Consider the following 25,834-nt stretch of genomic DNA (forward strand, 5'->3'; position numbering starts at 1 on the left):
GCATGACCTCATCACGACGAGGACGGATGCCTTGTCATGTGACCGGGAGCAGCCTGGGCTATAACCCCCACAACCCCTGACCCCATCTGATTAACCCATCAAGCCATACGGGCCAAACTTCCTTAGAGTATCCTATCTATAGGGGCATGCAAACACTAAAGAGCATGTTTTGATATACAGCCTGCCAAGAACGACATGTCGGTCTCTACCGTGGACCACGGCTACTGCTTGTGTTTTATAACCTTGTCCTCTGATACTGTGTATTACCATGGATGCACTGTGCATGCCGTGTGGTTGTGTGTCCCCATGTTTACCTTTCTCCCCATCATGTTTCTAAGTCATCGTTCAAAGGGTTGATCATTTTGTACTATTTATATGAAGTCGGTGCACTTCACATTACAAGCAGAACATGAACAAATAAAAAGCTGCATGCAGCCGTATATATTGAACAAAAAATGATATTTTATGTATTTCCTCCTTCGAGTGACATGATCAACATTAAAATCATCAAGTGAATAGATCTGAGAGTGGTTTTGATTGGCGTCTGATTGGTTTTCATGCTACTCATTTAAATGCCTATATATAAATCACAGGAGAGTCAAAAGATAATCAACAATAATTACACCAAGATGGCTAAATATGCATCAATACCTGTTGATGCAAACACAGCTTTTTTGTGGCAAATATTGCTTTCACTAGAGCAGCAGTCAAAAACAAACAACAAAACGAAGAACGCCCCCCTGCCCTAAGCCACTCCCACCCCAAAGAACGAACGCCCCCCTGCTCTAAGCCCCTCCCACCAAACAATGTCCAATCGTGCATGATTAGTAACATCGTACATTTCCTGATCAGTAGCTACAAAACAAGCCCTAATTGATTGTTTTAAGTCTGCGGTTGAACCATTTCAGAGCATTAGACCCTTGTACAATTAAAAACGAATTAATGCAAAACATTTGATTCACCGATAGCTGCCGGAAAGTGAGGAGTAATTCCAGTTTGAGTTGATTGCAGGTGCGGCCACACCAACCGCGTTGCTCGCGGTAGGGGCGTTGAAAATCGGCATTTTTGCATAGGGAACCATTGGTCTAGGCGCGGTACACGTGGTGAAGCGTTGCGTTGGGGGCTTTAGGCGCGGAAGTTGCACGTAATTACGCACGTAAACGCAGTACCGCGCCCACCGCACCAACGCCCGGAGTTCAGAAAATTGAACTTTCACCGCTTCAACGCGTGACGCTAAGCCACGGTAGCCAATCAGCGTGGAGCTTGACCCGACGTCACTGGCAGAGAGTAGTGAGCTTGCACAGAAGCATACGGCCGACATCTTTCTTTATTCTGGGTGGAAATAGTGACCTAGTTACGCCATTAAATGCGTTTATGGAAACATTTCTAGCGAGAAATGTGCATTTTACTTTCAGAATGTTCGCTCGGTGAATGTGAAGGATGTTTGGTTTGATAGTTATGACGAAGAGGGAACGCTCCGTTCACTTGCATGGACATGGACTCATCTAGCTGCGGTGGTGCGGTGACGCGGTGGAGCGTTGAACCACCACACACCGGTCAAGCTTCAGGTTAGGCGCGGTACTCGCGGTATCCAACGCGAGCAACGCGGTTGGTGTGGCCGCACCACACAAATATTGCCTACTGGCCCTTTAACAATAAGCACAGTTTTTAAAAAAAAATAATCTGGATCAAATTGATCCTGTTTGGAAATCCCATGTTTTGCCATCCAGGATCACCTGATCCGTCTTACTTTTATGCCAGTTTTTAAATGAACATTGGATTGGATCAGTGTGATCCAAATACCAAATTTCAGAATAACCTAAAACCGGGCCCTGAAGCTCAAGACACAGTGTTGACCTGTGGGTTCATTCTGAACTTCCAACCGGAGGAAAGCCCTAGCAGCCCTCTCCCTCCTGCTGCTTGGGGCTCTGCTTGTTAAGATGAGTCCGTTTCCACCGGTCTCTGGTCCAGCGGCCCCGGTTCTGGACCACTTCATGGAGCAGATCCTCGTACCCCATTCCAGGTGCTCCCTGATCCCTACAGGTGGACGGCCCCCTCCGGCCGACAGCGCTGATCCTCTGGCCGGGCGGACGCGGCTCCCCGCGGTCACGGTGACCGTCTTCCCTCGGACCCACGTGGGTCTCGTCACTCAACAGCGAGAACGTCAACGTCTCAGCGTTTGGGTTGGAGCAGGTTTTGTCATCGACTGTTAAATCTTTTCCACAAAGTGCTCCGGGAGTTGCTGCACTCGGTACAGAGCGTCTCGGCTCCACACGGACATCAGTGGTTCCCTGCTGTGAGGAAGAAGGCGATGTGTGAGACACAGCCTCCGTGTTGCGTCCACTGGTGCCCCCCAGTGGCAACATGTCGGTAGTTGAAGATGTGAGCGCTGCACTGTAACCCCGTGTGTCGGCAGTCACAGAAACGACACCTGAATCACTAACGACGCCCCCTGTCGGCGTATGATGGTATACCCGAGACTCCCAGAAGCTCTCCGTTCCAAGTTTACGCTTGTTTTCTCGATGCTGACGACCGGTGTTTTGGGTCCAAATGTCTGGACCTTCCCCCTGAACCCCGGGGGTCCCTTTGCCCTCGCGTTGAGCTGCACTCAGAGGCCAAGAGGAGACCCTGCTCATGACCTCACCAGTCCTTGACCTCTGACCTGGACCTCGGTCAGCTTCCTGTTTGGGCGGGACGTCCCCGATACTGAGGTAGGGCGTTTCCTCTGTGTAGACGGAGACGTGAGGGTGTCGCTGGTCAGTGTATCTCTGGCCCTCCTCTTGGGGACTGGTTCCCCTACCCCCCCTCTCCACCTCCACCTCCAGTCTGATGTCGGGTTCTGCTGGGGTCTGGGTCTTCTCTAGCTGGAGGTGATCCGCCTCACTTCGTTGCACTCCGGGTGAAACTTTCAAGCCTGGGGAAACGTTCCCACCGGGTGAATATATCCCACCGGTCGAAACTTTCCCTCCTTGTGAATTTTGCCCACCAGGTGAAAGTTTCACTCCTATTGAATCTTTCCCTCCGGTTGAAACTTTCCCTCCGGGTGCTTCTTTCCCAGCGGGTGAAACTTTCCCAGCTGAATCTTTCCCTCTGGGTGAATCTTTCCATACGCCACTATAAGGCGACGTTGACAGCACGGCATTGGCCGACTTTGCCCTGCCGTTCGTGGAGTTAAACCTCGAGGCTCCATCCGCGTGCCACTGAACGGTTTGAATGGTGTCTCTCTCCATTGGCCCAGAGGGAGGTCTCGGCTGCCGTGATTGGCCTGGTCGCTCCTCATTGGGGTCCTCTTCGGCCAAAGGTCCCGCCTTCACGGCTCTGTTCCTTCGCTTCCTCCCGTAGAGGCCCCCCATGAAGCAGCAGAGCCCGAGCAGAGCACACAGAGGCACTGTGGAGGGATGGAGAGAGAGAGAGAGAGGGGCACGTTGTTACGTTAAGCAGAGGAAGCTGCTCTCCAAAGTCACCCACTAGTGATAACATAGATCTTCAACATTCGAGTTGTGAGAGAAGCACAAACTGTTTAAAAAACAGGAAAGAGAGAGATTCACTTTCAGACTCAGATTAACTTTTGTCTTCGCATTTACATTAACATTCAGGGCATTTTAGCAGACGCTTATATCCGAAGCAACATACGGTCAGTACATTTGTCAGAGGAAAGTCTAAGGCCGCGTTCACATCTAGCGTTTTTTTAAATCTGCCAGCGCTTGTTTTACATTATATTCCTATGGAGCAGAGCGTTTCTGGAAAAAGTCACGGCCGCTTTTTTAAACGCCTCTCCCAGCGTTTTTTTCTGCCATACGGAGCGTTGAAAAAAGTTCAACTTTCAGGAAGAAAGCGGCCGACGTCGGGCGTCTTTTGGGCAACTGACCAATCACAAGCGGAACATTGACACTTCGTCACGAAGGAAACTCTCTGTCAAAACAAGAAACAATGGCAGACAAATCACTCGGGAAAGTGCCGGTGGAGCGATTAATAGTTTTAATTACAGAACATGTCGAGATCTACAACATGTCTAATAATGGGCTTTAGCCTGGATACGTAGTAGGCGAGTAACGTCGGGTCTAGAATGGATTCGTTGCTAGGCGATAGAAAATACGCTCTCTGCGCTTTTAGGGCCAAAAACGCTGCCAGCATTTCTTTTTGTTGAAAAAACGGTCGGCTCAACTTATCCCTATTACAAAAAACGCTAGATGTGAACGCGGCCTAATTGTTTATGAATGAAGAATAAAAAATATTTCTTAGTCTGAAAATAAATTTGCATCGTTTACCAACTACTTTAGTATCACTTGTAACGGTTGCATCAGATTTAAAAAATCAAAGTGCTTTCTAAAGTCCACAACAGTTTCCACGTGTGTAAAGTTCCGCCACAACGGTACATCTCAACAAAATGGCCGCCTCAAAGTGTAACTGCCTTTTTAATTGGTGACCGTTCGTTAACCGCCGCACACGGACATCAAACCCAGCCTACCCATCAGCCCGTACAGCGCGGCGCCGGGGATGTTCAGCGACGCTGGTCGGAGGCTGGCTGCAGTGGAAGACCCCGGGGGCGATGATGTCATCCGCGGTGACGTCCAAACCGATGATGATGATGATGATGACGAAGGTGTGGCCCCACACACAGACACACCCCACACAGGTCGCCCCCGGAGGCGAGTTGGAGTACTGCAGGTGACCTCGTTCTCCTGCTCCAGCAACGACCGGTTTTTCAGATCTGAGATACAGGGATCATAATAACATCATAACAACATTCCCGCCCCGTACTGACATGACTTCACACTATCCTCAGACTGTCTAACGTTTGAACTACACCTTGAATTTGTCCTTTAATGCCTAGTTATGCTAATAGTCTCTTATCAAGTATACTGAGCATTTGAATCTGTTGGGGACTATGACTAGACTGACGAGATGAGACTCGACTACGGCTAGACTGACTAGATGAGACTAGACTACGACTTGATGAGACTAGACTATGACTAGATTGACTAGACGGGACTACGGCTAGACTGACTAGATGAGACTAGACTGACTAGATGAGACTACGACTAGACTATGACTAGATGAGACTAAGCTGACTAGATGAGACTAAATTATGAATAGATGAGACTAGGCTGACTAGATGAGACTAGACCATGACTAGATGAGACTAAACTATGAATAGACAAGACTAGACTACGACTAGATGAGACTAGACTACGACTAGATGAGACTAAACTATGAATAGATGAGACTAGACTGACTAGATGAGACTAAAATATGACTAGATAAGACTAGACTGACTAGATGAGACTACTGACTAGATGAGACTAGACTATGACTTGATGAGAATAGACTACGACTAGACTTACTAGACTACATCTAGATGAGACTCTGACTAGATGAGATTAGGCTATGACTAGATGAGACTAGACTGACAAAATGAGATTAGACTACGACTAGATGAGACTAGACTGACTAGATGGGACTAGACTATGACGAGATGAGACTAGACTATGACGAGATGAGACTAGACTATGACGAGATGAGACTAGACTGCGAATAGATGAGACTAGATGAGACTAGACTACGACTAGATGAGACTAGACTGACTAGATGAGACTAGACTACGACTAGATGTTCTAGAGCAGGGCTCTGAACTCCTCCTGGGCTGAGTGTCTGACCTGGAGACGCAGGCCTCATTTGGACCGTCGTGTTTTGTTGATTTCGTGACCAATAACACACATGCCGAGCATCACATGACCTGAAGCGTGACACACCTCTGATGAGGTCCACAGAGTCCGCCGCCCCGCAGGAGCAGTCCCAGGGGTTCCCCGCCAGCCTCCACACGGCGGTGCCGACCGAGCCCAGCACCTGGGGCGACAACCGGGTCAGACGGTTCCTGGACAGATCCAGAGACACCAGGCGGGTCTGCGGGCGGAAGCTGCCCGGATCCACCTCTCGGATCCGGTTCCTGGACAGGTTGAGCCTGGTGAGGCCAGACAGCCCGCCCAGCGTGGACCCGCTCAGGACCTCGATGTGGTTCCCCGACAGGCTGAGGACCTTGAGAGCAGCGGAGGCGTCGGGGCTGAGCCAGGCCGGGTCTATCTGGGTGAGGGCGTTTTCGTCCAGGATGAGGGTCCGGAGGCTCTGGAAGGAGGCCAGGGCCCCTGGCACCATCTCCGTCATGTGGCCCTTGACGGTGAGCCGGGTGATGTTCTCCAGGTTCTTACTGTGGAGCATGGTGGAGTTGATCCAGAGCAGGTCTGGGATCAGCACTAGCAGGGATGAGTACCCGGGGCTGAAAACTGGACGGGGTGTTGGACAATCATGTCGTCAGTCCGTCATGTCATTAAAGGGGACATATCATACCACCAGGTGTGAGTGTGATTGGCCATTACGAGCCGTTTTGCAAATGTGCAGCTTCTGACATCACAGGTGGCCGTGTCCATCTAGATGTGTACCAGATAGATCTACCGAACCTACCCATTGGACTGTAGCAAACGTTGCTCATCTATTGCCTCATTGAACACACCACTATACAAACTATTAACAATGTAGAGTTTGACACAATTCTGTTGATGTAGTGAAGGGACGACCCCCGGAGAGTCTTACCTGTCGGTATCTTCTGGCAGATGAGTGTTTGCCCGTCTGCAATACAAGCCTGACCCAGTGGCAGATGTTCACACAGCAGCAGCAGAGCCACTAAGTACACCACCGCTGTAGGTATGCAACATCCTCAGGTTAGTCACCTTTACAGGTTTGGATTTTGAAGTAGATTTGTGATGTCAACTTACCAAGCATAGTTGTTTCAGAAAGTCTGTAGTTTCCAAACACTCATGGGCCTAGTTTGGAGGTATCAGGAGACAATGTTGTTGAGTCTGTCGACTGACAAGTACGATAAAGCTGTGAACCTCCAGCTGAGATTAAAGTGCAGGTAACCATAGCATCTGCATGTTGTTGGGTGGGCTTTGCTATGGGGATGGTCAAGTTAAGAGTACCGCTGTTCCAGTTGGTTAATGGTGTGAGTTAGAGAGGTACATTCACAACAAACCGCATTGTGGAGGTGGACTTTCAAGTGGGGCCCTTTTGTAAAGACCTTAATTTAACTAACTTAAAAATACGTAAAACGTAGAGGAAAAATGTAATGCCACTGTAGCGACAAACAGACCGATTAAGTGAATGTCGGTGAGATTAAGGTAAAGGTCAAATCAACACAGAGGCGTAACAAGGAAGTGATTCACACAAAGCATCAAATAAAACCATGAGAAAGTATAAAATGAAAATGTGTTTATTTACTTGACAGTTTATTATGATTCAGTGCTTCCTCTGAAATATAAATAGATGGTATGGGGTCAGGGCAACAGACTAGGGCACGATAGTGTTAACAAACATGGTGACTGACGCCAATACAATCTTTTAGTGAACATAAAAAGACACGTACAATAAAAAAGATCTATCCCAAAAAATAAGAATCAAAAAATGCAGCAAATTATGAATCAAGTATAGCTATTTTTGGGGGATTGGGGTACAGCAGTAGTTTAGAGTCAGTATTTTAATCCTAGTGTTTGCTCCACTCACAAAGCCTATAGGGAGTGGTTTTCAAAAATAAAATGCCATATTCATTTCCATCTTGCATTGTATCTCGACTTAATAAAAAAAGGTGAATTCTCCCCACACTGCTTTTCAAAAATGCCCCATCTCAACATAAAAAGCATAGACTTCAAAATTATAGGATGTTACGTTTTCCAAGACAATTCTTACAAGTCCCCTTTCTTCATTGCCAGATGTTCCTTTGTAAGTGTCTAAAAATATGGACAGTTGAGGAGAACCAAGATGGAGACTTTTGACGCAGTGTTGCAAACAAATAAAGTGCACGTGCAACACTCGGGTTGTTCAATAGGCCCATGAAGGGTTTCTAAAAGCACTTGGACGTGAACAACAAAGATTCGAGAGGGAGGGCGAGAGACAAAGAAGGGGGGAAAGATGAGAGAGAGAGAGAGAGAGAGAGAGAGAGAAAGTGACCACATTGTAGTGCTTGACCACACCTTGAGGAATGTTCTTTAATGTTGGTAAATAACCCACCGAGCAGGCAACACCCCCGTGGTTACAACACATGGCACAGCCCTGTCCTCACAACACATGGCACATCCCTTTATAGAAGAAGAACCCGACATGGGGATGAAGGGGCGTTGCACACCCTGCATGGGGTAGTGGTTGGTAGGTGGGTGGGTGGGGTTGGTGGGGTGGTGGGGTGGGTGGGTGGGTGGGGTGGGTGGGGTGGGTGGGGTAGGGGTGGCTGGGTGTCAGACGGAGTAGGGTCAGGGTATTGGGGCGGGGAGTATTTTTGGAGCATAAGTATACACTGCATGGGGGGGGAAAAGCCATTGACACGATGTGTTGATGATTACAATTCAAGTGCCGAGGGGAGACGGAACACGTCGAAGCTCTCGACGTCAGAGGAGCGCCGTTATGGAGGAACAAAAGACTGCCGCTTGAACTCCACTACACAGAAAGAATAGAAACCAACCTAAACACCAATTAAAAACAGCATCATTTCTTTGTACCAAAGCCTACCACTCAACCCTCGCCAACAGCGAGGTGTCAACAAATAAAGCGTAGTGTGTGTCCAACATGAGCGACCTGGAAATGGTCCTCAACACAACCCGGGCTACATGTTCAGCGTGCGTTAAAAGGCGGGTGAATAAATAGACGACAGAACCACGATGATGCGTGAAAAGGCCAACGTATGTCTAAAGGGCGAGACCCCAGACACTGAAAAACAACGTTCTGAGCAGCAGGTTCGAAGACCCCCCAGCGAGGCAAAAGTGGTAATGCCAGCCGAGTGGATGGTCCGGTGGCTCCCTCTCTCTCTCCGGGTACGGTGGGTGGTGTTCGCGCTGTAGAACCAGCAAAACGCCTCGATAACGGACGTCGACAGCTCCCAGAAACTCAGACAGACGGGGTCACGCGGAGCCACTCTCTCCCTCTCAATCCTTCGCGGCAGGAGGTGGAATATTCAACCCCGTGAGTCCGAGAGAGGGGGGAGATGGGGAGATGAGGGGGTAAAGATGGCTGCAGCACTGCATCTGACCGGCCGACCGTGACGATGATGCCAAAACCAACACGTACTCCATGTACAAAAAGTAATGTCCACACATGAGCGTTAAAGAAACAAATGCCACATGCTTGATTTGCGGTCGCGGTAGAAAAACACGAGTCGTCTCGACACGGACGTCGAGGAGACGGTGAATCGCAATTTAAATGGCGTTCCCTTTCATGAGCACCGACCCCTTGACGAAACACACACGCACGCACACAAGCGACCACACACACACACGCACGCACACACGCACGCACAACTACGTCATCCGTCACTGTCTTTAACACCTATGGGATCGCCGCGCGGTCCGTACGTGCAGACCCCTGGAGGGCGAGTGCCAGACCCGGGGCGGTGGTCCACTGAGCCGGGGGGGACGCGGCCAATCCAGGGAAGAAGCAGAGTAGAGCGGGAGGGTCAGCAGGAGGAGGAGGAGGAGGAGGAGGAGGAGCAGCAGTCAGGGGGCCAGCGCCCGGGCCCCTGGCCTTGCTATTTGGCGCTCTTCTTTGGCACGGTGCCCCTCTTGGCCTGCCACAGGTGGTTGTGGATGGTGAGGGCGTCCACGCTCACCGACACCGTCTTGGCGGGGATGGCGGTGAACTGCTTGCGGTCCGAGCTGTACTTGTACATCTTGTCGATCATCTTCTTGGTGATGCTCTTGGGCCCCGAGCCCGTCAGCTTGTGCATCTCCTCCGTGTCGGGGACGAAGGTGTAGAGCGAGCGGAACTGGCAGCCGCCGTCCCGGAACAGGATCAACAGGTGGTTGGAGTCACTGCGCTCCAGCTCCTGGTTACACAGAGCAGGGGGGACGGGTTAATACATCATGCATTCACTCATTCACTCTCCAGCTCCTGGTTACACAGAGCAGGGGGGACGGGTTAATACATCATGCATTCACTCATTCACTCTCCAGCTCCTGGTTACACAGAGCAGGGGGGACGGGTTAATACATCATGCATTCACTCATTCACTCTCCAGCTCCTGGTTACACAGAGCAGGGGGGACGGGTTAATACATCATGCATTCACTCATTCACTCTCCAGCTCCTGGTTACACAGAGCAGGGGGGACGGGTTAATACATCAGTCATTCACTCATTCACTCTCCAGCTCCTGGTTACACAGAGCAGGGGGGACGGGTTAATACATCATGCATTCACTCATTCACTCTCCAGCTCCTGGTTACACAGAGCAGGGGGGACGGGTTAATACATCATGCATTCACTCATTCACTCTCCAGCTCCTGGTTACACAGAGCAGGGGGACGGGTTAATACATCAGTCATTCACTCATTCACTCTCCAGCTCCTGGTTACACAGAGCAGGGGGGACGGGTTAATACATCATGCATTCACTCATTCACTCTCCAGCTCCTGGTTACACAGAGCAGGGGGGACGGGTTAATACATCATGCATTCACTCATTCACTCTCCAGCTCCTGGTTACACAGAGCAGGGGGGACGGGTTAATACATCATGCATTCACTCATTCACTCTCCAGCTCCTGGTTACACAGAGCAGGGGGGACGGGTTAATACATCATGCATTCACTCATTCACTCTCCAGCTCCTGGTTACACAGAGCAGGGGGGACGGGTTAATACATCATGCATTCACTCATTCACTCTCCAGCTCCTGGTTACACAGAGCAGGGGGGACGGGTTAATACATCATGCATTCACTCATTCACTCTCCAGCTCCTGGTTACACAGAGCAGGGGGGACGGGTTAATACATCAGTCATTCACTCATTCACTCTCCAGCTCCTGGTTACACAGAGCAGGGGGACGGGTTAATACATCAGTCATTCACTCATTCACTCTCCAGCTCCTGGTTACACAGAGCAGGGGGGACGGGTTAATACATCATGCATTCACTCATTCACTCTCCAGCTCCTGGTTACACAGAGCAGGGGGGACGGGTTAATACATCAGTCATTCACTCATTCACTCTCCAGCTCCTGGTTACACAGAGCAGGGGGGACGGGTTAATACATCATGCATTCACTCATTCACTCTCCAGCTCCTGGTTACACAGAGCAGGGGGGACGGGTTAATACATCATGCATTCACTCATTCACTCTCCAGCTCCTGGTTACACAGAGCAGGGGGGACGGGTTAATACATCATGCATTCACTCATTCACTCTCCAGCTCCTGGTTACACAGAGCAGGGGGGACGGGTTAATACATCAGTCATTCACTCATTCACTCTCCAGCTCCTGGTTACACAGAGCAGGGGGGACGGGTTAATACATCATGCATTCACTCATTCACTCTCCAGCTCCTGGTTACACAGAGCAGGGGGGACGGGTTAATACATCATGCATTCACTCATTCACTCTCCAGCTCCTGGTTACACAGAGCAGGGGGGACGGGTTAATACATCATGCATTCACTCATTCACTCTCCAGCTCCTGGTTACACAGAGCAGGGGGGACGGGTTAATACATCATGCATTCACTCATTCACTCTCCAGCTCCTGGTTACACAGAGCAGGGGGGACGGGTTAATACATCATGCATTCACTCATTCACTCTCCAGCTCCTGGTTACACAGAGCAGGGGGGACGGGTTAATACATCATGCATTCACTCATTCACTCTCCAGCTCCTGGTTACACAGAGCAGGGGGGACGGGTTAATACATCATGCATTCACTCATTCACTCTCCAGCTCCTGGTTACACAGAGCAGGGGGGACGGGTTAATACATCATGCATTCACTCATTCACTCTCCAGCTCCTGGTTACACAGAGCAGGGGGGACGGGTTAATACATCATGCATTCACTCATTCACTCTCCAGCTCCTGGTTACACAGAGCAGGGGGGACGGGTTAATACATCATGCATTCACTCATTCACTCTCCAGCTCCTGGTTACACAGAGCAGGGGGGACGGGTTAATACATCATGCATTCACTCATTCACTCTCCAGCTCCTGGTTACACAGAGCAGGGGGGACGGGTTAATACATCATGCATTCACTCATTCACTCTCCAGCTCCTGGTTACACAGAGCAGGGGGGACGGGTTAATACATCATGCATTCACTCATTCACTCTCCAGCTCCTGGTTACACAGAGCAGGGGGGACGGGTTAATACATCATGCATTCACTCATTCACTCTCCAGCTCCTGGTTACACAGAGCAGGGGGGACGGGTTAATACATCATGCATTCACTCATTCACTCTCCAGCTCCTGGTTACACAGAGCAGGGGGGACGGGTTAATACATCATGCATTCACTCATTCACTCTCCAGCTCCTGGTTACACAGAGCAGGGGGGACGGGTTAATACATCATGCATTCACTCATTCACTCTCCAGCTCCTGGTTACACAGAGCAGGGGGGACGGGTTAATACATCATGCATTCACTCATTCACTCTCCAGCTCCTGGTTACACAGAGCAGGGGGGACGGGTTAATACATCATGCATTCACTCATTCACTCTCCAGCTCCTGGTTACACAGAGCAGGGGGGACGGGTTAATACATCATGCATTCACTCATTCACTCTCCAGCTCCTGGTTACACAGAGCAGGGGGGACGGGTTAATACATCAGTCATTCACTCATTCACTCTCCAGCTCCTGGTTACACAGAGCAGGGGGGACGGGTTAATACATCATGCATTCACTCATTCACTCTCCAGCTCCTGGTTACACAGAGCAGGGGGGACGGGTTAATACATCATGCATTCACTCATTCACTCTCCAGCTCCTGGTTACACAGAGCAGGGGGGACGGGTTAATACATCATGCATTCACTCATTCACTCTCCAGCTCCTGGTTACACAGAGCAGGGGGGACGGGTTAATACATCATGCATTCACTCATTCACTCTCCAGCTCCTGGTTACACAGAGGAGGATGGATGAATACATCAGTCATTCATTCACTCATTCACTCTCCAGCTCCTGGTTACACAGAGCAGGGGGGACGGGTTAATACATCATGCATTCACTCATTCACTCTCCAGCTCCTGGTTACACAGAGGAGGATGGATTAATACATCAGTCATTCATTCACTCTGCAGCGCCTGGCTCTTCAGAGGAGGAGGATGATTCAAATACCTAATTTATTCATTCATTCATTTACTCTGCAGCTCCTGGTTCAACAAAGGTGAAAACCATTCTTTAAGAACGAATCAAATACCATTTTCATCAACTGATTAATTCATTCATTTAATCTCGAGCTCCTGGTTGAACACTGGTTTCATTCTGCAAAAACTCCCATCTAAAAAAAAGTATTATTCCAGTCTTTACTCTACGATAGAATAAAACTATTCTTATAGAAATCGACCTGCCATCTATTTGGGCTCTTGGAGGGAAGTTAGTTTTCTAGAATCAAAAGCCCATCTCAGGCCGACATGTTGTAACTAACAACACACAAACTGATAAGTACAGTCAACAGTCAAGTTTGGTTTATAAAGCCCTAAATGAGAGCCATCACGGGGCTTACAGCTGGCGTCACACTTCTGAATGTTTGTCTGCGATGTCATTAAGACTTCAGACATAAGGTTGCTCTCGCCACTGGAACATGGAGTGATTAACTGGGAAAGTCCCAACATGCTTGGTTAATTCGACTTCTTATAGAGAAGCTTTTCCCAACACAAGCACAATAGAAAGTATTATAGTGCAGCTTATTCTTTATAAATGAATGCATATTGACAGTCCCCTAGCATGTCTCATGTGCAGCTCATTCTTTATATATTTTTTTTAGAATTATGGATAACAATACAAAGGATTGCCCAAAATGTTAATGAATGCTGTGTGTTGAAGCTCTGTGTCTTATATCTCCAAGGAGCGTACACACAGAGAATCAGATCCTGGCTAAGGGTCTGATGCACCATGTGGCACATTGGTGGCGTTCATTACCAACTCCAACCACGAGATTGGCGGGCGATCAACGCACGGAAAGGGAAGCAGCAGAAATGTCTCAGTGGACGGCGAAGCGACAGCTCCTCTCTAAATGTGAGAGCCGTCTGCATGTGGATTAATAAAGCTGATCTCATCTTCTCTGTCCCTCCTGAGGTTACGGAGCAGGGCTGAGGAACTTCAGTTTCCAGACGCAGCAAGTATGAGGCCATGCATGCGTCTGGAGAACATCCTTTAGTCCGTGTACACGTTCCATTTATGCTACTGCAGCACATGCTCATTCTGCCGTAGCAAGTGACAAACTCACAACAGCACGGCTCTTCAGTCACTTGATGAGACTAAAATGGAGTGTGACGAAATCATAGTCGAACAAATGTGAACTACGTTTAGTAGAATCAATCAAATCCAAATATATTTTGATTTAACTCGTAATTAAATGTGGGATGTGATGTTTCAGTGATGCGCAAAAGGCTGCTAAATGGACTGCATTTATAGACCGCTTTTCTAACCAATGGCCACTCAAGGCGCTTAACAATACTGCCTAACATTCACTCATTCATTCATTCATTCATTCATTCATTCAAAGTGCCCGTCGCCCCAGCCTGGGCACTGAGGTAGGGTTATTATAATAATAATAATAATAATAATAATAAGATACATTTAATTTATAGTGTCCTTTTCATCCGAAGATCTCAAAGGGCTACAGGTTAAAAGCAGTGGTTAAAAAAAGAATATATATTTATTTTAAAAACAAAAATAAAAATAAAAAGGGGTTTAAAAACATCTAGTGAGAGCCAAAGGTTTTCTTAAAAATAAATGTTTTAAGACCTTTTTTTAAAACAAAGGGTTAAAAGGGTTAGGGTTAGGAGGACACGGTGGAGGTACCTCCAGGATCTGGTTCTTCTGGGGCTCGTTGACCTTCCCCGCCAGGCAGCAGTGGGAGATGGCGTTGTGGATGATGGCCTTGTTGGACTTGGCGCTGGGCTCCTTGAACAGCTTGGGACCTGGAGGGGAAGAGGAGGAGGAACGAGTCATCAGGAGGGACTCCTGCAGAGCGGTGCTGCGGTCTGTTACCGTCTGATACTGACCAGTGTGCACCACCATGGAGTTAGAGACTGACCAGTGTGCACCACCATGGAGTTAGAGACTGACCAGTGTGCACCACCATGGAGTTAGAGACTGACCAGTGTGCACCACCATGGAGTTAGAGACTGACCAGTGTGCACCACCATGGAGTTAGAGACTGACCAGTGTACTCCACCATGGAGTTAGATACTGACCAGTGTACTCCACCATGGAGTTAGATACTGACCAGTGTACTAAAGTACTCCACAATGGATGTGATACTGACTAGTGTACTCCACCATGAAGGTGATGGAGGTGGTAAACTGACCAGTGTACTCTGGGATGGAGGTGATGGAGGTGGTGCACTCACCAGTGTACTCAGCCATGGAGGTGATGGAGGAGGCGGTGGAGCCGTTGTCCCAGTCCCTCTCCGCCATGCGACTGGGGTTGCGGCTGCCAGGGAAGGATTCCACCGAATCACAGCTGGAACAAGAGACAGATATAAATATACATATTTTTTTATGCATTTCTTTCTATATCCCAACTCGTATTGTGTATACTTATACTTTATCTTCTCTTTTTGTAGTACGCTTGGTTTTTGTTAATAATTCTACCGATATGCTGTCCTTTTCCCTAGAAGCTTTGGATTATTAAAGATATCTTGTAGGATGGTACTGATGCACTTGCTGGTGGAGTGATGAGTGATAGAGGGGAGGGAGGAAGGAAAGGAGGGAGGGATAGGAGGGGAGGAAGGAGTCACGGAAGGCTTGAGCAAAGGTGAGGAGAAGAGAGGAGAGTTGTCAAGGCAGCAGTAACCCCCAGTACATCTTGAGGCCAGACTAGACTCAAGACACAACGCTGACTTACAGTCGGTTCCTCACCTAGCTGGTCCCGTTTAGGACTTCATTATTGATTAATTGTTCCACGTAATGCGAGGCTTCTCCGTTTCAATACATATTCTACAAATAGGAACGGCAAATAGGAATAGCAAACCTGTATCCATATCCATGGGATAGTTTGACAGTGAACTTTACCATATAAATAAAGTCCTGGTTTTAATAATTTCATAATGATGCCTTAACACTTGGTGGGTGTGCCTGGCATTCCAGGCTGTGTGTGTGTGTGTGTGCGTGCGTGCGTGCGTGTGTGCGTGCGGCCCCTGGGCCAGGAGCCTACCGTTGGGAGCCGGCCCCTCCAGAGTTGACGCTGTCGGCCTCGTTTGTGGCGGCCGAGGCCAGGGACAGACTGGAGCCCGACTGGGCGCTGATCAGGTTGTCAGCTGGAGGAAACAACAGAGGAACCTCATCAACGTCATCCTCCACTGAGTGGAATCACACAGAGGAACCTCATCTACGTCATCCTCCAATCACACAGAGGAACCTCATCAACGTCATCCTCCACTGAACACTGTGGGGAATCACACAGAGGAACCCCATCAACATCATCCTCCACTGAGTGGAATCACACAGAGGAACCTCATCGACATCATCCTCCACTGAAGGAGTGTGTGGTTCGTGTGTGAAGGATTTGAATTACATTTTTTATCTCTTGATTTCTACTTCTGCGGTGTACTCTCTACTTTGGCGCTTGAATGTCCCGTCACGGATGAACTTTTATCATATAACTCCATTCAATATGAAGAATTTAACCAAAAGTAAAACAGCAATCATTGTTTTTGTGCCCAAAAGCCCATCATTACCTCTTGCCGAAAGTGTTAGTTTTTCTCCCATTTCTAGGCTGCACAGAGACTGCATGGTCTAGTTTAGAGCAGTACCATTTATTGTATGCTGTACTTCCTTGCACTTATTCAATGTTGTACGTCCTTGCACTTACGATGCAAAAAATTTAATTAGCATCGTATCCTAGCCATCTTTGTTGCATACAGTGAATGGGTTAACCTAACAACTGTTAGTGCTTGGCACTTGGTTCTATGAACATCCTTAAAGTACCGACAGCGATATGTTGTCGTTTCCCTTTCTTCTGACAAATGTACAAATTTTAAGTCTCTTTGGATAAAAGCGTCCGCTAAATGCCCTGAAATGTAAATGTAAAAAGCATAACTTGGACACGGATAGACCAGAAGAGATCTGGAGGAGCTCTTACACATGGAGGAAGAGCACTTGTCGCTGGCCGACTCCTCCCTGAAGATGGACTTGGGCCGGGCCTTCTGCTTGGGCTTGGGGGTCTTGGGGAGTTTGGGGAGCTTGGGCCGGGCCAGGCCCTGCTCCTCAAGGAGCTCCTGCTGCTTGCGCCGCAGGTACTCCTGCTTGATGAGCTCCCGCCGCGTCTTCTCCTCCTCCTTCTTCCGCTGGTCCTCGTCCGCCTTCCGCCTGGGGAGACGTTATCGTATCGTAAGTTACAGAGTACATTATCATATGGTTACTACTAGATACTATATATTATATACTAGATACCATTATCGTACCGTAAGTTACAGAGTACATTATCATATGGTTACTACTAGATACTATATATTAGATACTAGATACCATTATCATATCGTATGGTACAGAGTACATTATCAAATGGTTACTGTTGGAAACATTATCATGGTAACACATTACGTAACACATAACACACAATGGTACCACATTACGTCATCAGTCTGTGGGTGTAGACTCTAGGTGCCGTCTCACCTTGCTTCCTCCCTCTTCAGCTCAGACTCCGCCTCCAGCTGGTACTTGCGGAGGCGTGCCTCCTCAGCCTTCTTCTGCTGCTTCAGCAGGAAGGCGGCCCGCTTCTTGGCCAGCTCGTCCTCCGCCTTCTGCTCGTCCTGGAACGCCATAACAACATCGCCACGTCATCATCAGTCCCCTTACTAAAGGTTCTGGGTCCGAGTTTCTGGTCATCCGAAACTCCGACACACCCCTTTCATTCAAAAGTCAACTCAAAGCCCATCTCTTCAGGCCTACAACATCTGACCAATCATCCTCCGCCATCTCCCTCTATCTAAATGTGTTGTCCTTTGTTGGGCTGTTTATTTTCCTTTTTGTTTGAGTGCGTCTGCACTGTTTGTAGGTATTCAATTTTGTAAAGTGTCTTTGAGTACTTAGAGAAGCGCTGTAAAAAAAACCAATCAATTATTATTAAGGTTATATTCATAACTACATAATCAACTGCTCAGCCCGTTAACACCATGTATCCACAAAGTTGTGGAAACCCGGGGGGTTTAGACCTCCTGTCTTACAATTCTTATTATATTTAACCATATTTATTTAACCATATCCTAATCATAACATAAACTACAGAGCCTTGAGTTGTATTTGTTTTTACTTAATTACTTATTTTGGTCTATATACAGTATTTCAAAGTAAACCACATAAAAATGTGTTTGAGTGTCTAGAAATACAACGACACATAACGAAAGAGATATAAATAAAATGTATTATAATTAACTTCCTCCTCCGACAACCAGCCGTTGTTAGAAGCTCCCCCCCCCCCCCCCCCCCCCCGTACGCGAGTCAAACCCCCACCTTGAAGAAGAAGCCCAGGACGGCCTTCTGCTCCCCGTCCAGGCCGTCCACCGAGACGTCGGGCGCCCCGCCCTCCTCCTCCGGGTCCCCGAGCCCCGACAGGTCCACCTCGATCAGGGGGGCCCTGCTGCGCTGGAGCTCCTCCGCCCCCTCCCTCCGCCGGCCCTCGGCGGCGTCCGGCTCCGGGGGCCCGGGGGGGCCCTCGTCGGAGGAGGAGGACACCTCCGAGGCGGCCAGCGCCGCGGGGTCCAGCCGGGTGGGCTGGCGCATGTTGTCCTCGTCGTTGAGCCGGAAGGAGGCGCTCCGCTGGTGGCCGGCGCCCGGCCGGTGGGAGGGCTCTGGGGCGGCGGCGGCGGGGGTCCGGGGGCTGTCGGGGGGGTCCCTGGGGGACCGCCCCCCGGGGGTGAGCCTCGCGTTGGAAGGGCTTTCCGCCGCCGCGCTCTGGCCGAGGGTCCGGGAGGCCGGGCGGCTCGTCTCCTTGGCGATCTTGAGCTCCGACGGCTTGGTCCTGGGGCCGCGGGCGGAGGACAGCTTGGGGGGCTTCCTCATGACGGGGGCGGCGCCCGTGGCCTCCACGTAGTGCACGGCGGCGCGGACGTTGGGGTCGGCGAACTTGTCGGCGGCGGGCGGCGGGAGGCCGGCCGCGGGGAGCGCCGTCACGTTCTGCTTCATGAGCATCTCCTGCTGGAAGGACAGCTGCATCATCTGCTGCTGGATGCTGCCGATGGCGTCGTTCAGCAGCTCGATGGAGCGGTTGCACTCGTTCAGGTCCAGCTCCTCCTCCGGGTGGAAGCCCCCGTTGCCGCCCTTCTTCTCCGTCTCCAGGGCGACCGGCGGCGGGGGGGGCGGCTCCGCCTCCTTCTCCGCCCTCAGGGCTTCCACGCAGAAGTCGTCCTTGGACGCCGCGTCCTTCCCCCCGTTCACGTCGTCTTTGGAGAGGTCCGCCTTGAGCGGGTTGGGCAGCGTGTCGCTCCTGCCGCCGCCCTTCTTGACGATGTGCAGGAACGCCGCCTTGCCCAGCTTCTGCCGCTGCCGCGCCGACAGCACCTCCATCTTCTTCTTCTGGTGCTCGATGGCCCGCCGCTTCTCCTCCAGCTGCATGTGGAGCTGCACCAGCTCCGACGCCAGCATGTTGGCGCCGCCGCCGCCCTCCCCGCCGCCGCGGGCCCCCAGGGGGGACGAAGGGCTCTGGTCCCGCTTCATCCTCCAGGAGGAGGCCAGGGGCCCGCTGCACTCGGAGCCGTCGGGCGTGGTCCGCTGGGAGCTGGAGGCGCTGGAGCGCAGGTCGTGGTTGCTGCCGAAGCGCTGGTGGTGGGCGCGGCGCTCGGCGAAGGAGGTCATGCGCACGCTGCAGCTGGCCACGCTGCTCGCCACGCTGCTGGCCTGCGAGTGGGTGCTGAGGCAGGGGCTGGAGCGCCCGCTGCCGCCGCCGCCCGCCTCCTTGTCCTCCTTGTCCACGTGCTCCTTCACCTTCATGTCCTCCCGCAGCTTGGCCGACTCCTCCTCCTCGTCGGAGAAGGCCTTCCTCTGCCAGTGGGGGTCCTTGGTGGTGAGGGCCTCATCCAGGTCCTCGTCATCGTCCTCGTCCGCGGGGGGGTCCCGCTCCGGCCCCGGCTCCGGCTCCGGCGCCGCCTCGTCCTCCACGCTGTCCACGTGCAGGAAGAACCCCGAGGAGCGCTGCCCTCTGGTCTGGGGGTCCGGAGCGGCGGCGCCGCCCTGGGGGGGCTCCGGCGGCGGGGGGTCCTCCTCCCCCGAGGCGAAGGTGCGGTTGAGGAGCGAGGGGGTTTTTCTCCGCACGGCCGAGGAGGGGGCGTCGCCCCGGCGCAGCGAGCCCCTCCCAGACGGCCGCGGACCCTCCCCGCACTCGTCCTCCTTGTTCAGGCACACCGACTTCTCCTTGGCGGGCCGCAGCACCGCCGGCGTCAGGGGCTCCAGGAAGAAGCCGTCCGCCTCGGGGTCGGACTCCGCGGGGGGGGGCAGGACCTCGACCCCCCGGGGGGCCGGGGCCACGTGGGGCCGGACCCCCGCCGCCAGGCCGTCCTCGTCGCCCTCGTCGTCCATGTGGACGTTGCCCAGGAGGCCGTGGCCGTTGACCCGGCGGGGGGGCTGGGAGTGGAGCCCCTGCATGGGGTGGTGCCCGGGCTGGGGGTGGAGCCCGGCGGCCTGGTGCTTGGGCGTGACGTGGAGGATGTTGGAGGCCAGGCTGTCCTTGCTGATGGAGCGCGCCAGGCTCACGCTGTCGCCCGACGCCAGGTCCGCCTCGCCGTCCATCAGGTAGGGGTTGAGGCTGGACATCGGCCTACCGGGGAGAAAGAGATCAGACGGTTCAGTTACAAGCTAATCTCAGTGTTCCCCCAGCACTGTATGGTTAAGGCCTTAACAATAGGGCCCCGCCTTGACTACCAATGTATAAAAATAAAAGAATTATAATAAATATTTTTTTATTATTATGCATTAACAAAGTACAAAACTCTCTTAGGGAAAGAAAACCGATAAATAATGCATTAGTAACAGTGGTCGTACCCTAAGGCTTTTTGAATGGAATGGCTCCTTGACCACCTTGACTTTCTGGGGGAAACACTGAATCTAATGGGTTGGGCTGTCAGCAGTAGGGATGTCCCCGACTGAGATTGTCAGGAACACTGAAAGAAATCCATCTGACTATTTGTCGACTGTAGTCCTAATTATTTCTTTCATACTCGCGAAATGTCCCGAGTCACAAGTGGTGTTAAATCTTAAACTATTGAAATATTTTGCTTCAACAGTTAATTCTAGTTATCATAAGTGAGGCATGGAATACCAGAAAAGGTAATCGAATACAGTCAAGGCATATTCGTTTTGTAGGAGATTTTTCGACATGGAAGGAAGGACTGTGATGGTTTCCACCAATTAACAAGACTCTAAAGTTAGTTCCCCTATGAAATCGATACAGTCTTTGTGTGTTACACCACAACTAGAGCTTTTCAGCCTGCTTCTTACTATTGCAGAGCCAAAAGGGTTCTAAAATTAGGTTTTAAAGTTTCTTCTATTGGGGACACTGTGAAACAGGAGACGTTGCATTTTAGCTTTCGGCGTAGGGTTCCTTGTAATTCGCCTTTTGTGTAGAAATATTGACCAAACGATGGCTGTATAGAGACGGCTCCTTGGCAGGTATACACCACTATATACAGACTCATACCAATGATCACATCTTTAGTTCCCTGCTTCACAACGCTGTAATTCAGAGTGTGAATATCCAATATCTCTCAAACAAGAGATTCACACGACGTAAGCCGCTATAGAGAGGTGTGATCATCTTAATACACCACCACGGCAGCGCTCAGCTGGTATACATTTCACTTTCAGTTTCCTGGCAGGCGGCATTGTTGTAGAAATCGACAAACGCGTGGGAAGTCCAGCTACCAGGGCCAGCCGCTTAACGTCGGCGAACAGACCTATTTTAAGTTCAGTGACATTGAAACATGGGGAGACTGATAAAAAATGGAACTGGAGAGACTATTATGAATATGAAACATGGAGAGACTAGGATAAATTTGAAACATGGTGAGAATCTGATAAATATGAAAATAGAGAGAATATGATAAAAAATGAAACATGGGGAGACTATGATAAATATGAAACATGGAGAGACTATGATAAATATGAAACATGGGGAGACTATGATTAAAATGAAAGCTTATCATGAAACCACACCTCAGCAGGCAAAATCCTCAGTAGGCCAAGAACCACGCGACTAGTTGGTGGTCTAGTCGACTATGAGAGGTCAGCCCTAGTTAGCGTTAACATTACAGACAACATGGACGAGGAGTTGACAGCATTTGTTTATAAGTGCGATCATAAATGGATTTCATTGATGCATGGTACATTCTTAGACGATTGGGTAAACACAATGCACTACTCCACCCAACCACTAGCATATAATGAGATCGTGTAGACACCAACGCTGTAAGGGCTTCAGTGTGTTTACGTCTGACTGTACCTCTGTCTCTTGTCCGGCCAGGCGATGACAGAGCCTCGGGGCGGTCCCTCCATCTGCGTCAGAGAGTTGGACCGGTTCCTCAGACCTGACCACCAAACAAATACAGATCACTCGTATCACAGAACAGCACCTCTACGTTTTGAGCTCTCTCTTGCCAACAGGAGGACAACGTTAACACAGGTCTTCTATGGTAGTTAGCAATACATCTCTACGAGCCGAAGACGTAGTAAAAGCACTGTATGGCGAAGACAGCTTACCTCCCCCTTCGTCGGCCTGCGTCTTCTGCTGCCTCTGTCTGAGAGGGAGCAGCGGGTGGGAGGGGCTGAACGATGCGCTGCCCTTCCTGAAACCAACGCAAGGCAGCGCAGTCAGTGGCTGAACGGCTCGGGCCGCACTGCTAAAGCTAGTCCAGCATTGGCAGACTCACTGACCCAATCCAATTAGTTTAGTAAAGATTTACGATCATTGGTTTGGGGGGGAATAGGAAGTCATTCACTCCACATTTTCGGTTACATTTACATTTTATAGATTTTGCACTGGGTAGTATTTGTGTTTGGGATATTCTTTAATTCCAATGCAGTTGAGGTTTGTCTTATACCAAGATACATTGTTATTGGTGCAGGGTTAACACATTTAAGTTAGAAGTGGCGATATCATTAGGATAACACACGCTGTATACACAGAAGATAGAATAAATCCTCCTACTATACTGGATATAAAAAAAAATAAAAAATTCACCGCATTACTGATCAACGAAACTGTTGGATTTCACTTTAGATTCAAACCCTAATTGTCTTATCCTCATCCTTATTATTATTATTAACTATATGAACAGTATATCAATTAAAGAAACTCAACAAATAATTGCATGATAAATTCACCAGATAATAATGCGGCGGCGACAGCCACGAGACACAAGACAAACATAACAGATATAAAAAAATAAGATATAAATAAAATAAGAGAGACCAAAACAACGTAAAACGCACAAGGCTGATAATAAAGGACACGCATAATGTGAGCAGGAGCGCTGACTCACATGGGGTCAGACTCCTCAGGGTGCAGGAAGTAGCGGCTGCAGGCCTCAGGGTTGCTCTGGGACTCGGCTATGCCGGGGCTGGCCAGGAAGCTACGCTTGGTGGCGTTGGAGATGGGGACGGTGGGACGAGAGCACTTGGGCTGAGCCAGGGCTTGAGCTGGAGGGAGAGAGAGAGAGGAGGAGGAGGAGTCAGGAGGGAGAGGAGTTAGAGGGGAGGAGTCAGGAGGAGTTAGAGGGGAGGAGAGGAGTCAGGAAAGGAGAGGAGAGGAGTCAGAGGAGAGGAGTTAGAGGGGAGGAGTCAGGAGGAGTTAGAGGAGTCAGGAGGGGAGGAATTAGAGGGGAGGGAGAGGAGGAGTAAGGAGAGGAGAGGAGTCAGAGGAGAGGAGTTAGAGGGGAGGAGTCAGGAGGAGTTAGAGGGGAGGAGAGGAGTCAGGAGGGGAGAGGAGTCAGGAGGGGAGGAATTAGAGGGGAGGGAGAGGAGGAGTAAGGAGAGGAGAGGAGGAGTAAGGAGAGGAGTTAGGAGAGGAGGAGTAAGCAGAAGAGTGGAGTTAGAGAGGAGAAGAGAGGAGTCAGGAGAGGAGGAGTCAGGAGAGGAGGAGTCAGGAGAGGAGGAGTAAGGAGAGGAGGAGTAAGGAGAGGAGAGGAGGAGTAAGGAGAGGAGAGGAGGAGTAAGGAGAGGAGAGGAGGAGAGGTGCAGTAAGGAGAGGAGAGGAGAAATAAGGAGAGGAGTAAAAAAGGAGAGGGGACGAGGCGTCAGGAGAGGAGTAAGGAGAGGAGTAGAGTCTAGGGATCGACCGATATATCGGTCGGCCGATATTATCGGTCGGCCGATATTATCGGCCGATATTCGCGGTTTTTCCGTGTATCGTATCGGCCGATACGCGGCTGATTTTCGCCGATTTTTATTTTTTATTTTTTACTTGTTCTACCTCACCTGTTTTTAATATTTGTTAAATATTGTTCATCTACTTGTTCTTACTTGTTCTACTTCACCTGTTTTTACTATTTGTCAAGTATTGTTTTTTTTTATTGAAGTTCAATAAATGTTCCTTTAAAAAAAAAAAAAAAAATAATAATAATAATAATAATCGGCTCAAGAAAATCGGTATCGGCGTATCGGCTAAGGCTGATGAAAAAATATCGGTATCGTATCGGCCCTAAAAAATCGGTATCGGTCGATCCCTAGTAGAGTCAGAGGAAAGGAAAATAAGTCAGGGGAGAGAGGAGTCAGGGTCAGGGGAGAGAGGAGTCAGGGGTCAGGGAGAGAGGAGTCAGGGTCAGGGGAGAGAGGAGTCAGGGGAGAGAGGGGTCAGGGTCAGGGGAGAGAGGGGTCAGGGTCAGGGGAGAGAGGGGTCAGGGTCAGGGAGAGAGGAGTCAGGGTCAGGGGAGAGGGGTCAGGGGAGAGAGGGGTCAGGGTCAGGGGAGAGAGGGGTCAGGGTCAGGGGAGAGAGGGGTCAGGGTCAGGGGAGAGAGGGGTCAGGGTCAGGGGAGAGAGGGGTCAGGGTCAGGGAGAGAGGGGTCAGGGTCAGGGAGAGAGGAGTCAGGGTCAGGGAGAGAGGAGTCAGGGTCAGGGAGAGAGGGGTCAGGGGAGAGAGGGGTCAGGGAGAGAGGGGTCAGGGTCAGGGAGAGAGGGGTCAGGGAGAGAGGGGTCAGGGTCAGGGAGAGAGGGGTCAGGGTCAGGGGAGAGAGGGGTCAGGGAGAGAGGGGTCAGGGTCAGGGAGAGAGGGGTCAGGGTCAGGGAGAGAGGGGTCAGGGTCAGGGAGAGAGGGGTCAGGGAGAGAGGGGTCAGGGAGAGAGGGGTCAGGGTCAGGGAGAGAGGGGTCAGGGGAGAGAGGGGTCAGGGGAGAGAGGGGTCAGGGTCAGGGAGAGAGGGGTCAGGGAGAGAGGAGAGGAGTCAGGAGAGGGAAGCTGCTGCCCACCATCCTTGAACTCCTGCAGGTGCTTGGGTTGGACAAACTCGGGTTTGACCGTCTCAAACCACCAGAAGAGCTCCGCGATGAACACCATCACGTTGTGCTGGAGAGAGAGAGAGAGAGAGAGGGGGGGGGGGACGTGTTATAACATCCACAGAGGACTGAACAGAACGTGGTGTTGGAGAACGTCTGGTCATCAACCCATCGTGTACCTTCAGCACCAGCGGCGAGTACAGCATGTCCTCCTGGGACAGGTAGAAGCTCTTGTTCAGATACTCGCTGGAGAACTCTTTGAGCAGCTGGAGGTTGTAGAGGCTGTCGGCCATCGAGGTCACCTCCTTCAGGCAGATGTCTGGATGAGAGTCAGAGGCAGGAGTCAACACGGGAAAAACCAAAACTAAAACCCAGTGACCTGGAGTCTATAAATG

At 50.5% G+C, this 25,834-nt stretch overlaps 3 protein-coding genes across 5 annotated transcripts in view; all 3 read right to left on the bottom strand.

The window, feature by feature from the left end:
* Positions 1-1,625: 1,625 nt before the first annotated feature.
* On the bottom strand, positions 1,626-5,061 carry LOC132468345 (uncharacterized). The gene is made up of 2 exons (XM_060066075.1): positions 4,469-5,061; positions 1,626-3,388 (listed from the first exon to the last, which is right to left on the bottom strand). Exons 1-2 carry the CDS (start codon positions 4,557-4,559, stop codon positions 1,896-1,898), a joined length of 1,584 nt encoding a protein of 527 aa, XP_059922058.1. The 5' UTR covers positions 4,560-5,061; the 3' UTR covers positions 1,626-1,895.
* Positions 5,062-5,279: 218 nt separating this feature from the next.
* LOC132467050 (leucine-rich repeat-containing protein 26-like) lies at positions 5,280-7,156 on the bottom strand. The gene is made up of 2 exons (XM_060064108.1): positions 6,589-7,156; positions 5,280-6,281 (listed from the first exon to the last, which is right to left on the bottom strand). Exon 2 carries the CDS (start codon positions 6,214-6,216, stop codon positions 5,596-5,598), a length of 621 nt encoding a protein of 206 aa, XP_059920091.1. The 5' UTR covers positions 6,217-6,281; positions 6,589-7,156; the 3' UTR covers positions 5,280-5,595.
* A 92-nt stretch (positions 7,157-7,248) lies between these two features.
* The window catches only part of camsap1b (calmodulin regulated spectrin-associated protein 1b), a 34,739-nt gene continuing 16,153 nt past the window's right edge, over positions 7,249-25,834 (bottom strand). For all 3 annotated transcript variants that reach the window (XM_060064107.1, XM_060064105.1, XM_060064106.1), the window contains 12 exons: positions 25,619-25,758; positions 25,413-25,509; positions 23,494-23,650; positions 22,712-22,797; positions 22,455-22,539; positions 18,476-20,774; positions 17,639-17,775; positions 17,106-17,332; positions 16,179-16,281; positions 15,373-15,485; positions 14,823-14,941; positions 7,249-9,859 (listed from right to left, as the gene is read on the bottom strand). In XM_060064107.1, coding sequence (XP_059920090.1) covers positions 9,563-9,859; positions 14,823-14,941; positions 15,373-15,485; positions 16,179-16,281; positions 17,106-17,332; positions 17,639-17,775; positions 18,476-20,774; positions 22,455-22,539; positions 22,712-22,797; positions 23,494-23,650; positions 25,413-25,509; positions 25,619-25,758 — 3,860 coding nt within the window. In that variant the 3' untranslated portion in view covers positions 7,249-9,562. The remainder of the gene's footprint in view (positions 9,860-14,822; positions 14,942-15,372; positions 15,486-16,178; positions 16,282-17,105; positions 17,333-17,638; positions 17,776-18,475; positions 20,775-22,454; positions 22,540-22,711; positions 22,798-23,493; positions 23,651-25,412; positions 25,510-25,618; positions 25,759-25,834) is intronic.

This window comes from Gadus macrocephalus, chromosome 11, assembly GCF_031168955.1.
Source record: "Gadus macrocephalus chromosome 11, ASM3116895v1".
Taxonomy (NCBI): Eukaryota; Metazoa; Chordata; class Actinopteri; order Gadiformes; family Gadidae; genus Gadus; species Gadus macrocephalus.